The 10,880-nt window shown below is 36.2% G+C and overlaps 6 protein-coding genes across 7 annotated transcripts; 3 read left to right on the top strand and 3 right to left on the bottom strand.

Annotated features, from left to right (window-relative positions):
• Positions 1–2,030: 2,030 nt before the first annotated feature.
• Positions 2,031–3,473, bottom strand: LOC108379824 (uncharacterized). The gene is made up of 3 exons (XM_017636173.1): positions 3,399–3,473; positions 3,163–3,340; positions 2,031–3,084 (listed from the first exon to the last, which is right to left on the bottom strand). Coding segments are annotated over exons 1-3 (948 nt in total). The 5' UTR covers positions 3,401–3,473; the 3' UTR covers positions 2,031–2,316.
• A 370-nt stretch (positions 3,474–3,843) lies between these two features.
• Snapin (SNAP associated protein) lies at positions 3,844–5,111 on the top strand. The gene has a single exon (XM_017636178.1). The coding sequence runs from the start codon at positions 3,936–3,938 to the stop codon at positions 4,344–4,346; it is 411 nt and encodes a 136-aa protein (XP_017491667.1). The 5' UTR covers positions 3,844–3,935; the 3' UTR covers positions 4,347–5,111.
• Positions 4,357–5,111, top strand: HemK2 (HemK methyltransferase 2). The gene is given in 4 exon segments (XM_017636174.1): positions 4,357–4,605; positions 4,608–4,658; positions 4,660–4,751; positions 4,753–5,111. Coding segments are annotated over 4 exon segments (651 nt in total). The 3' UTR covers positions 5,012–5,111.
• Taf10 (TBP-associated factor 10) lies at positions 5,072–6,005 on the bottom strand. 2 transcript variants are annotated; one of them, XM_017636177.1, is made up of 3 exons: positions 5,951–6,005; positions 5,441–5,818; positions 5,072–5,381 (listed from the first exon to the last, which is right to left on the bottom strand). In XM_017636177.1, the coding sequence occupies exons 2-3, from the start codon at positions 5,759–5,761 to the stop codon at positions 5,274–5,276; spliced, it is 429 nt and encodes a 142-aa protein (XP_017491666.1). In that variant the 5' UTR covers positions 5,762–5,818; positions 5,951–6,005; the 3' UTR covers positions 5,072–5,273. The 2 variants fall into 2 exon arrangements, with proteins under 2 accessions (XP_017491666.1, XP_017491664.1); XM_017636175.1 differs by lacking the exon at positions 5,951–6,005 and having other exon boundaries at positions 5,441–5,846.
• Positions 6,006–7,798: 1,793 nt separating this feature from the next.
• Taf10b (TBP-associated factor 10b) lies at positions 7,799–8,728 on the top strand. The gene is made up of 2 exons (XM_017636180.1): positions 7,799–8,466; positions 8,528–8,728. Exons 1-2 carry the CDS (start codon positions 8,137–8,139, stop codon positions 8,633–8,635), a joined length of 438 nt encoding a protein of 145 aa, XP_017491669.1. The 5' UTR covers positions 7,799–8,136; the 3' UTR covers positions 8,636–8,728.
• On the bottom strand, positions 8,652–9,758 carry aph-1 (gamma-secretase subunit Aph-1). Its single transcript, XM_017636179.1, has 2 exons — positions 9,263–9,758; positions 8,652–9,192 (listed from the first exon to the last, which is right to left on the bottom strand). The coding sequence occupies exons 1-2, from the start codon at positions 9,656–9,658 to the stop codon at positions 8,869–8,871; spliced, it is 720 nt and encodes a 239-aa protein (XP_017491668.1). The 5' UTR covers positions 9,659–9,758; the 3' UTR covers positions 8,652–8,868.
• Between the last annotated feature and the right edge of the window lie 1,122 nt (positions 9,759–10,880).

The raw sequence follows: 10,880 nt of genomic DNA, 5'->3' as shown, positions 1-10,880 counted from the left end.
AAAAAAAAAAACACATTTTTCGTCCAGAAAATCTAAAAATCTTAGAAAAGGTGGAGAAGGACGTGGTTTCACTTGGCATTTTCAATTGACGTCAGTTGGCACAGAAGAGAAACGACTGGCGTGTTGTTTTGGACTCAGGCAAAATCGCTTAAATAGGCGGTTACAGCGCCCATAAAAAGAGGAATACTACATTTACTAGCCATAAACGAAAATTTGTTTGTGTATATATTCATTTGTCCGTGCTGTCAATTGAAATTGCCTCAACTAAATAGAAAAAAAAAAAACAAACAGAGTTGATCACAAATTGAGCCAGATTTCTATCAGTATCACATCGATGTTGAGTTTGCGCAACTTTTCTTTTTCCAAATAATGTACAAAGCAAGTTAATAAATGAAATCTCAATCGGCTATCACTGAAACGCAGCTAGCAACTGTATACGCGAAAAAACAATATTGCCACTTTTTCTCATTAAACCATGTTCGAATCGTGGAAAAGTTGCTTTTAGCATTTAGAATGCAGAAATGGAGTTGAATTTAGTTGCATTTAGGTGACGAATTTTGTATATAGATAAATGTACGTTTAGAGTAGCATTTAGAGCTACTCATGAAACTTGTGAGAGAGTAACTTTTTTTTGACGCTCTAATTACAGCCCGGAAAGCATGTGGAACAAACCTGTTATTTCAAATTGACTTGTCGCACATTTCTGCTCGGAAAAAGATCCTGGCTTTTTGGGGCACGAAGAAGAAGACATTTACGATCCAAAAGTGGAAGGTATTCGCTCTCTATTACCCATTTTTATTGCGTGAGGAACGCTTTAGGTCACCCGCGGGGGGTCTCGTGTGGAACAAACCTAATACCAACCTATATTTAAACTAACCCAGCAAACATTGACGTTAGTTATCGATTAGAGAATGATTGGAGAAGTAGCCACATTCTCCAATCACAAACGTTAGAGAACGACTCGAAAAACTATCGAGAATCATAGCGATCTCAACAAAAATGGGACATAGTTCTCGACTCGAGAAAGTATTAATTCTTTGATCGTACTCTAATGTTGATCTCTAATGGGATATTCGAATGTGAATTTCAAACTATTGTTCTGCTTCATTAAAAAAAAAAAACGCTGTTTGTAAAGTTTGTATTTAATGTATTTGCAATAAAATAATAATGAATTATTTGAACTTGAAATAATTTATGATTCATTCATTTGGAATATTGCTTATTTACATTTATTTGAATTTGCTTTGTTTCTCTAATCTCATCGACTCGAGAACGATTAAAGAATTACCCTAGTCATCTAATGTAGAAATCCAAATTTCTCTAACGTTAGAGACTGCTGTGTTTGCTGAGTAAATCAAACTATAGATGCAGATTTTTGAAATATATCGACTCCCGCACCACCAACCGACTACATTTCTCGGAGAGTTATTTCCTTTCATGTAGGTAATATTTTTTCCAAATAACTATAAATACGGGGTTTTCAAATATCTCGACAAACATACATAATAATAATAATAATATAATAACATTATGTACTACATACAAAGCAAGTTAGATAAAGGCTTGTAAAAATGGGAATTGCTTTTAAATGTTAAAGATCGAATTATTTATTTTTATTCAAAAATTGAAAATCGGTGTCTGATGTTACGAAAAAATTGTTGGACACAATGCCACAACGGATGTAGTAAATAACGAAGTTGAAAGAAGGGCAAACTACATATATACTAACAACCGATATTTTACTTTGTTTTTGTTAATGAATTGTATGTACATACGTATCTATTTTATTTTAATTCATATTTTTATAACAATAAAAACCTGATTAAAAATTTGGTGGAACTAAAATGGACCTAATGCATTATATCTCTGAAAAATCTAAAAAAAAATTTCCATTTATAAATGACGAACACTTTTGTTATGTTCATAAAAATTGAATTAAAATATCGGCATTTATAGTACAAAACCGCGTATCAAGATAATGCAAGACATCATATGTGTGTATGTATGTGAGGTTGCTCAAATTTTACCATTCAGTATATTTAACAATAGATATTCACCTATAATAGAGCAGAATCGCATTGTCCTTTCAACCAGATACTGCCATAAACATAAGATTATATGTAAAATTTCTATTTTATTTCATTAAAATTAATACGACTTAATGGGAATGATGTCAACATTCGTAACTTTAAATGAAAATTAATTACATACATAGTAAGGCAAAGACTATTCATATTGCCGAAATAATGAAACAAATGAAAATCCAGACTTATGACTTACAGAAAGTTAAAAGAATTTATCAAAATACTGTAGAAATTACTCGTGCATTCTATTTCCAAATACCTTCAATTCTTCCAGTTCTAGTTGTTGTTTTGCTAATAAGACCTCTTCTCTTTGCAGCTTCTCTATTTCATAGTTGTGTCGACGTTGCTCCTTTAGATTATCATTCGTAACATCACTGAGTGTTTTTATTGACTTACAAACTTCCTTCAAGCCCTGTCTTATTTCATTCATAACCCGGAAATTTTCGGTTTGCAAATTGACATTTTCTGTAAGAAACTTCGTAATCGTACTTATCACAGTTGCTTGCTGTCTTAAAATCTTGATTAAGTCATCACTTTCTTCTGTTGCTGTTGCATCAATTTTGCGCTTTTTAATTTCAACCTTATCCTCACTACTATCTACTTTAATGTTTAGTCCACTTGAAGTTGGACATTGAGCGAAATCTCGCACACTTATGTTTTCAGCCTCTGTGGACTTCTCATTACTTCTATCCTCACAAGCTGCAACAGCAACATCATAATCTTTTGAATTTTCATCATCTTCTTCGTCGAACACTAACTCGTCTTTGACAATTGTGTCGGTGCCCTCAGAGATCGGACTCGAATCTTCTTGCACGTCTGAGCTGTTATCAATGTCAACATCAGCTTCAAAAAGCTTACATATACGAGCTAATTCACCTTCGGCAGGCGATAATGTAGTCTTTTTATATAATGTTTCGTCGTCCTGTGCGACTGATGCGTTGGCTTCAATTTTTTCAAACATGATCTTTCTTCTTACTGCTGCGCGCCAATCTATCCAAACCTAAATAACCATAAAAAAGATCTCGCTACACATATATGTATGTATATATTTATGTACATATGTGAATGGATTAATAACCTTCTTCCACCGCTGCATTGGTTTCTTTGGTGGTCCCCGGCTATTCAGCTTTTCTGCAAGAGCTTCCCATAACGCGTTCCGCTTTTGTTTGCACTGAATCGTACCACACGCAATTCCGGGGTACTGTTGCATGAAGTTTATCATAATGGCTTCCTGTGCGGCGTTTTTGTGACGTCCCCTTTATATGCAAATAATACAACTAGTTAATCAAATCAAAGTTGCAAAAAATAACTTACATTTCACAAATGCGTAGCTTATCCTGTCCTTCTGGCTTTTGTGTATAAAATTGTACAATGGCGTATTTTTCAATTGCCAATACACACAGAGTGGTTTAAAATATCACCAATACGCATTTTTGTCGTTTTCATTTCACACCAAATACTGAAATGAAAGAAGGGAAATGAAACAAAGGGGGTACCACTATGTCTAGTGGAATTAATTCTACATTGGGATTTTGTTATCATTGGTCTATAAATTTTACAAAGCAATTCTATTGTGGAATTAATTAAAAAAAAAACAGCATAGGCGTTGAATCCTAGTTTTTATACCAAAACGTTGTTTTTTTTTGGTTGTAGAGTTGATGATGGCCGGACACTTGGATCCAAAACGTTGTTTGCATTAGATTTTATTTACTTATAAACACCCTGTGATTTCTATAAATCCGATTTGGTCAATCACACGGCCGTATTTGTTTTTCCCTCACACGTATTCGATATGGAAATCACAAAAGTTTGTGGAAATATAAGTATTTGTTAATATTTATCAATCCAACAATGGATAAGGACTCGGATAGCACTGTAACATCACTAGATGAGAATACAGAAAATTTCTGCACCAATCCTACTCGAGATATCTTGGCAGAAGGTATCGTAAACTTGTTCAAGCCATCGGTGGAAAAATTAGATGAACATATCCAAGCACCTAGGGCTTCACAAATAGAATTGAAGAAACAGTTGGACGCACTATCAGAGCAATTGGTTGAAATTGAAAAAGCACAGCATAATATTCCAGAATTTTCGAGCAAGGTCAAGGAGTTAATTAACGTGAAGCACAAGGTAACAGTTATAACAAATATTCTTAGCACAAGTCAGGATCGTTTGGCTGGCTTGTACAAACTAATCGAGAAGGAGCAGCGGCGTAGGCAAGCTCTGTTGGATTCAGCTATAAGCACAAACATTTCTTAGAAAAGTGAAGATGGAAACACCCTACACAGACCACTTAACAGCGCCCGATTACGAGCAGGTATATGAGCCTGCAGAAGATTCGTTTCTATTGCTGCGATGCCCTAGAAGCTGATCTCCATACCTCGAAGGCTTACAACCTCGAGTTTGTTTGGAAATTGGACCCGGTAGTGGAATAATTGTAACAGCATTGGCTAAGAAATTGAATAAAACGCTTTGCTTGGCTACCGACATCAATTCATATGCATGTAAAGTGACAGAGGCGAACCAGCGAATCGCAATGGCACGCATGTCGATAGCATAAATTGTAACTTGAATGGACGCTCTACGAGAAAAGTGTATAGATTTACTTATATTCAATCCGCCTTATGTTGTAACCACAGACGAAGAGTTCAAATATCAATCACTTGCCGGAATCGCAAAAGCCAAATAATCTTGTATACTCATGGGCAGGCGGATTACTTGGTCGACGTGTTGTTGATGAGTTGATTAAGAGTCTGGATGGTATTCTATCTGTTAAAGGAGTCTTCTATTTACTGACACTTCGCGAAAACAAGCCGGACGAATTGATGCAAGATTTGACTAGCTTAGGTTTTATTGCAATTAAGTTTATGGAGAGGCGGATACCAGGGGAATATCTGTATGTTTTGAAAATAACGCGCAGGTGATTAGTTCTATGCATTTATCCCCAAAGTGATCTGCTTATAAGAAAAAATAAAAAATTTAAATAATGAAAACACATAAATAAAAAAGCACGTATTAAATTTATCTACGTTAGTACTCTACGTATTTTGAAAATTTAAAAAAACGCAATTAGACGTTTTGGGAAAGAGATTAAATAATTTCAATAATTCCATAAAAAGCCAATAATTTTAAAGGTTCATTGCACAATGTTGGTGCTCTACCAGATGAAAGTTTTATTGATGTGGTTTACACAAAGTATTGTGGTTTTCGCATTGTAATGCCATGATCGGCCAAAGCTGGTGTAAGATCTTCGACGGCCAAAGTATATCGTCGATCCTTATTCGGCTTCTTATCCTAGAAGTAAAATTGGATTGCAACAAAATCCTCAATTTTTATGTTGCCAGACAACTTACCTTGTTTGAACCATGACCACCAGAGTGTTGGCTGCTTGTTCGGGTTTTGCAGTGCTGCAATGCGTCATTGGCAATGTCGGAAATGAATTTCTGCGCTGCCACTGAAATTATACGCACAATACGAGGATCCATTGTCTCAAATCCCGCCTGGTTCAAATATCTTGCGGTAAGGGCATCTGGTACAGTTGGGATATAATCCTCCAATTGTTCCAGCAACTCGCCCAATGCCTCTCCTACTGGGGCTGGCAATGGTGGAGAGTCTTCCTGATCTACCGGAGGTGATGCTGGAGAGGGTGAATTCTCTTCGTTGCCAATTACCATTTTGTAAGAAAATGCCAATGCCTTTGGTTAACACGGGGAAAAATGTCTTTTGTTATTATTTTCTGCAGGTATTCGACGATTTATAGTNGATGCTGGAGAGGGTGAATTCTCTTCGTTGCCAATTACCATTTTGTAAGAAAATGCCAATGCCTTTGGTTAACACGGGGAAAAATGTCTTTTGTTATTATTTTCTGCAGGTATTCGACGATTTATACAAGGATTTAGTGCTGGGGTAAAATCAATTGCACTGTTTATACTATCGATAGTAATTTTTTTCAATCACTCGATTTTGTTTTGCACTATCGATTGTTTATACAAATACACCACACAAGCGGCTCGACCATGCAAGAAAAATATCCCTTTGCTTCAAGGTATTTGAGTTGTGTGGTCGTTCGCTGGTTTGACAAGCCGTTTGAGGGACATTTGAACCAAAATCGAACTTTTTTGATATTCTAGCTGCCATGTTGACGCAGTTTATGTCTGCACAGACAGTCACTCACACTGTCTGTGTAAAATCAAAACATTTTTAGTTCGGTTGCCGATGCAAAGTAACAGTAAAGCTGAAATTAGTCAAGAACGTAAACCTACCGGTACGTAAACCCGAGTCAGCTGACACGATCTGTCTTACCAAAGCGCCATGTAAATGAAAACTCAACACCGCAGAATTTTTCTGTAGTTGTAGCCCGTAGCGCAGAAATCTGCGGAACTTAGATTTTTCCGTGTCAGCTGATTTCTCCTTCTTTAGATGGTTGCCACTTCGTCAGTTTTACAGATGGTAAAAAAGAAATAAGTTTCTACTCAAAATATGTTTAAAATATTTGAAATTTACTATTGAATAAGGTTTTTTTTTGAAAACTAAGTAGTTTATATTTAGCTAAAATCTATAATAGCACGAAAAATTGTGGTTGAAAGGGTAAGTTTATGAAAAGGCATTGATGAGTGGCAACAGTGTAGTAAGCAACACTGAGGGCTCCAGTAATCGACAAAATTCTGCGTATACAGTCTGCGTTTAAGTATATGTTCTGCGTTCTCGACTAATTTCAGCTTAACACGTAACAGCAACACAAATGCATAAATCAGTGTTTTGACGACGTCATTTTGTCAGTATCGTTTCAAAGTTACGTGATTAATGCCCAGTTTTTATGGAGCAAGATTAACAATTTTAGTTAAAATTAAAAAAAATCAGGATAACCACACTCAGATGATCAATATACACACACCACAATATTGTGGGCCTGTTCGAGGCACGTAATAAAAGCGGCAATACTGCAACGCTGATGAAAATTTGCAAGACTGTTGCAACTTCCAAAATGATAAAACGTTACTAGAAATTGACACCGAACGTGGTACTTTAACAGGTTTGTTCCACACGAGCCCGCGGGTGCCCAAAACAGCCCAGAAAGCGTTCCTCACGCTAGAAAAATGGATAATAGAGAGCGAATATGTTCCACTTTTGGATTGTAAATGTCTTCTTCTTTGTGCACGAAATAGCCTGGACTTTTTTTCCGGGCACAAATGTGCAAAAGGTCAATTTGAAATAACAGCTGTTGTTGTTTAAATCCGAAAGCAAATTTTATAAAAAACAAAAGTGGAAAATATCACAGAATTTTAAGAAAATGTGGTTATTTGGTAATTTTGTTAGCCATATAAGATAAATACATGTAAAATCATTGTTTAGAGCTGATATGTTGAATCCGGCACGAAATGTGGTTTCTTGCGTGCCTCACGCTCTGGGCACTTTTGGCGCGTGTTGGCACATTTTTGACTCTTGTGAGAGAGTAACTTATTTTTACGCTCTAATTACCGGAGCAGCCCGGAAAGCGTGGGGAACGAAGCTAAAATTCGCGCAACACTGCGGTTGTGATTAGTTGCGTTCCAGATGCTTCACGATTTGCAGGTTTTTACAGGAAGTCGTTCCAGGTGACCACCTCCCATAAGGTTTATTAATGGAGAAAACAGCTGTTCCTGCAAATCGTGAATTTCGTGAATATCGTGAAGCATCTGGAACGCAACTATTGCGACACGAACAAGCCCTGTGTATCAGCTGTTAACTTGTATACCAGCCCAACTTTGATGAGCCTCGATCGATAGTTTTGTAGCAGCTCAAAGAATGTAAAATCAGAAAAGTTTTTTTTTGTCGATGAATCGAAATTTGTCGATAATTGTTTTTTGGTTTTTCTGCAAAATATTTCATGTAGTCCCTTTATTTTCAAGACGGAACGGATTTGGAACATGTAAACATGCATATCTGAAACTGGCACTGACATTTGAAGTAAACAAATGAATTGAACTGAAATGTCAAGTAAACAAGTGAATTGAAAACATTGGAGACTATTGTGATACCTAGATTTGCTTAAATTATAAACCAAGTTAAAATGATCGGCACAAATTTCGGCATCTTCCGTCCACATTCGTCCAGCTCGATTGCTGGTGGTTCAGGTGCCACAGCTATGCCAGAAGAACGTGCAGTCGTTCAACAGTTGAGCGATTTCATGTTACAACTGGAGGATTATGTACCAACAGTGCCTGATGCAGTGACAGCTTGCTATCTAAATTCTGCCGGATTTGAATCAAATGATCCCCGCATTGTGCGCTTGATATCGGTAGCTACTCAAAAGTTTATTTCCGATGTCGCCAATGATGCACTGCAGCAATGTAAAACTCGTTGCAACAGCCAAAACGTTGCACAAGGAACTCACACACCGGTAAGAATGGGAAAATAAATTTATCTTCTAAATATATTAGACCTTCTCAAATTTTACAAAGGGTCCAAAGGCAACCAAAGATCGCAAATACACGTTGACTATGGAGGATTTGGCACCCGCCCTTGCAGATTACGGCATAACAGTGCGCAAAGCACAGTATTTTCCATAAGCATTAACCTCATATATGAATTATCATGGCTTCTTTTATTGTACGTTATTAACACTGTCTTTTCATATCGAAATAAAGTCGGAAAATAAATGAGTAAAGTTGATCATCTTAAAAATTAGTTTAGCAGCTTGGTCGCCTAAGCAGTCTAAATGAATTGATTGCAGTTACATTTATAGTCAATGCCAACAGTGTTTAAATACATTAGTATAGATTAATACATATTTCTTCTCGTCTCATTGACACTTTACAAATCGAACAAGCGAAATTTTGCTTCCTCCAGCTACTTTAAATGCCAAAACCGCTGACGCTAACAATATTATGTAGGTGGGCAGTAATGTGGCTGCGTACATCAATTGTGCGTTGAGTAATGTTATTAGCGATACGAAGAGATGCGTGCTAATGACGTAAGCTATATGAAAGTAGTTATTGATATCAAAAGCATTGAAAAATATAACACTCCAGAAAGTATGGAGTAGTATCATTGCGAGAGCTTGTATCGCCGAAGTTATTAGGAACACTTCCGATCCGCCTTTAAGACCCATAGTACCCGGACCCGACTATAAACCAAATCGATCAATCATTATTGCAAATATATACATATATCCAGAATTTTAAATGTCTTCTCACCAAATCCGCAAGTAAATTGACCAATGCAAACATGCCAGATATTATACCGAATCCAAGACCTGACACATAAGCCAGAATATGCTTATTTTCGATTATACCCGGATTATCAGATACCGCTTGAAGTCCTTGTTCAGTGCGTCTCAGAATACGATAGATAATGTAGCGAAATCCTTCTTGAAATAGCACTGAAAATGTTACACCGAACCACAAGTAATCTCTCAATGGTACCAGAGCAAACCACAGCAAGGCAGATGCCAGAAGTGCTACTAGCCAAAAGAAGGCGGCAGCGATGAGGATAATTATTCGTATGGAATCATTTGCTATTGTGAAAACAAACATCGCTAATGGTGTACCGAATGCGATGAAGCCACAGCCAAAAATTTCCGGAAGCGTCATTTTCTTTGTTAATACGTTAATTTAATGATGATAGGATGCCAAGTAAAAAGTGCACTATTTTATCTGCAAATGAAATTGTTGTTGTATAAATAGTGAGGTTACCAAACAAAATTAATTATGTTGTGTTTTTAAATTTGTATATCGATAACGTGAAATCCGAAGTATGTTTGTATATGGAAATTACACAATTTGTATAGTTATTTTGATTAATATATGAAAAGAATTATGTTTAGATATATAAAATAGTTTATGGTGTACATGCTACAAGTTTTTATAATGAAAACATTGCTTGCGGCTTTCGATTAATTTAGAAATGCATACTTCAATATTGAAGTGTCTTCAAACGCCGGCTGGCAGCACCAACGCTTGCAAATAACGTACGTTCTTGCTTAGTGCAGGCGCTAATTCATTCATTTCATACACAACTTGTATCACAGTATAGACAGTAACCAACCTTTTTGGATTGTCGTTGTAGTAGTCGTTGTTGTTGTAGCTATATTCACTCCTGAGGAAGGCACGGGGTTGTGTGCTGCTATTTAATGGCCTTCCTCAGACTTTTTCTTCGATTTCAGGGTTGTGTGCTGCATTATTATTAGATAAATAAATTTAAGCATTTGACAAATCGCGATTTTATTAAAAGAAAATTATAAATGGTGTTGAAAAACCAAACAAACGCTCGTGCGAAAGCTCTATTTTTGTGTGTTGTTAAAATTTATACATGGCGTATTGATGGTAATACAAGCAATGTATTCTTTTGTGGATTTTATGTTACTTGAGAATTTAGACAACGTGCGAGGTTGCCTTTTAATAAATAGAATAAAGAAATATTCGCAAATAAATTGGATTTATTTTATAACTGACAACTAACGTACGCTTTTTGTTCTTTTCTCCATTTTGATTTTGACTCTTTATTACCGCCAACAACTTTATGTGTATACATATTTACAAGCTGTCAAAATTTTGCGTAGTCCCACGAGCTAGGTAAAAACTATGACATTCGTATTCACAACGAGAAATCTCAAAATTTTTGTTTGGTCTTTCCAAATTTTCTCTTTTTTATCAGTTGGCAAAGGCCCTCAGTGGCAGCGCTAACTGTAATTCCATGTGAATTAGTAGAAAAGTTCCATGTTGAAAAAACTTTTTATTATGGCGAGAAAATTTTACATTTCTGCTGTGCCAATTCGTTCCTTTTTACTGCTGGAAATTTTTGACAGTTGCTCTG

This window comes from Rhagoletis zephyria, unplaced genomic scaffold (genome assembly GCF_001687245.7).
Source record: "Rhagoletis zephyria isolate East Lansing unplaced genomic scaffold, Rhagoletis_zephyria_1.1 Rzeph_scaffold_17427, whole genome shotgun sequence".
Lineage (NCBI taxonomy): Eukaryota > Metazoa > Arthropoda > Insecta > Diptera > Tephritidae > Rhagoletis > Rhagoletis zephyria.
The sequence above is the reverse complement of the archived record's forward strand: the minus strand, read 5'-3'. Positions and strand labels throughout refer to the sequence as shown.

Bases quoted from the DNA above. Each gene is read 5' to 3' on its own strand.
- LOC108379824 (XM_017636173.1), bottom strand. The intron at 3,085-3,162 runs GTTATTAATCCA...ATGGTTATTTAG, and splicing joins CAATGCAGCGGTGGAAGAAG to GTTTGGATAGATTGGCGCGC.
- Snapin (XM_017636178.1), top strand. From the start codon at position 3,936: ATGGATAAGGACTCGGATAGCACTGTAACATCACTAGATGAGAATACA.
- Taf10 (XM_017636177.1), bottom strand. From the start codon at position 5,761: ATGGTAATTGGCAACGAAGAGAATTCACCCTCTCCAGCATCACCTCCG. The intron at 5,382-5,440 runs GTAAGTTGTCTG...TTTTACTTCTAG, and splicing joins GTGGTCATGGTTCAAACAAG to GATAAGAAGCCGAATAAGGA.
- Taf10b (XM_017636180.1), top strand. From the start codon at position 8,137: ATGATCGGCACAAATTTCGGCATCTTCCGTCCACATTCGTCCAGCTCG. The intron at 8,467-8,527 runs GTAAGAATGGGA...AATTTTACAAAG, and splicing joins CACAAGGAACTCACACACCG to GGTCCAAAGGCAACCAAAGA.
- aph-1 (XM_017636179.1), bottom strand. From the start codon at position 9,658: ATGACGCTTCCGGAAATTTTTGGCTGTGGCTTCATCGCATTCGGTACA. The intron at 9,193-9,262 runs GTGAGAAGACAT...TTTGGTTTATAG, and splicing joins TCAATTTACTTGCGGATTTG to TCGGGTCCGGGTACTATGGG.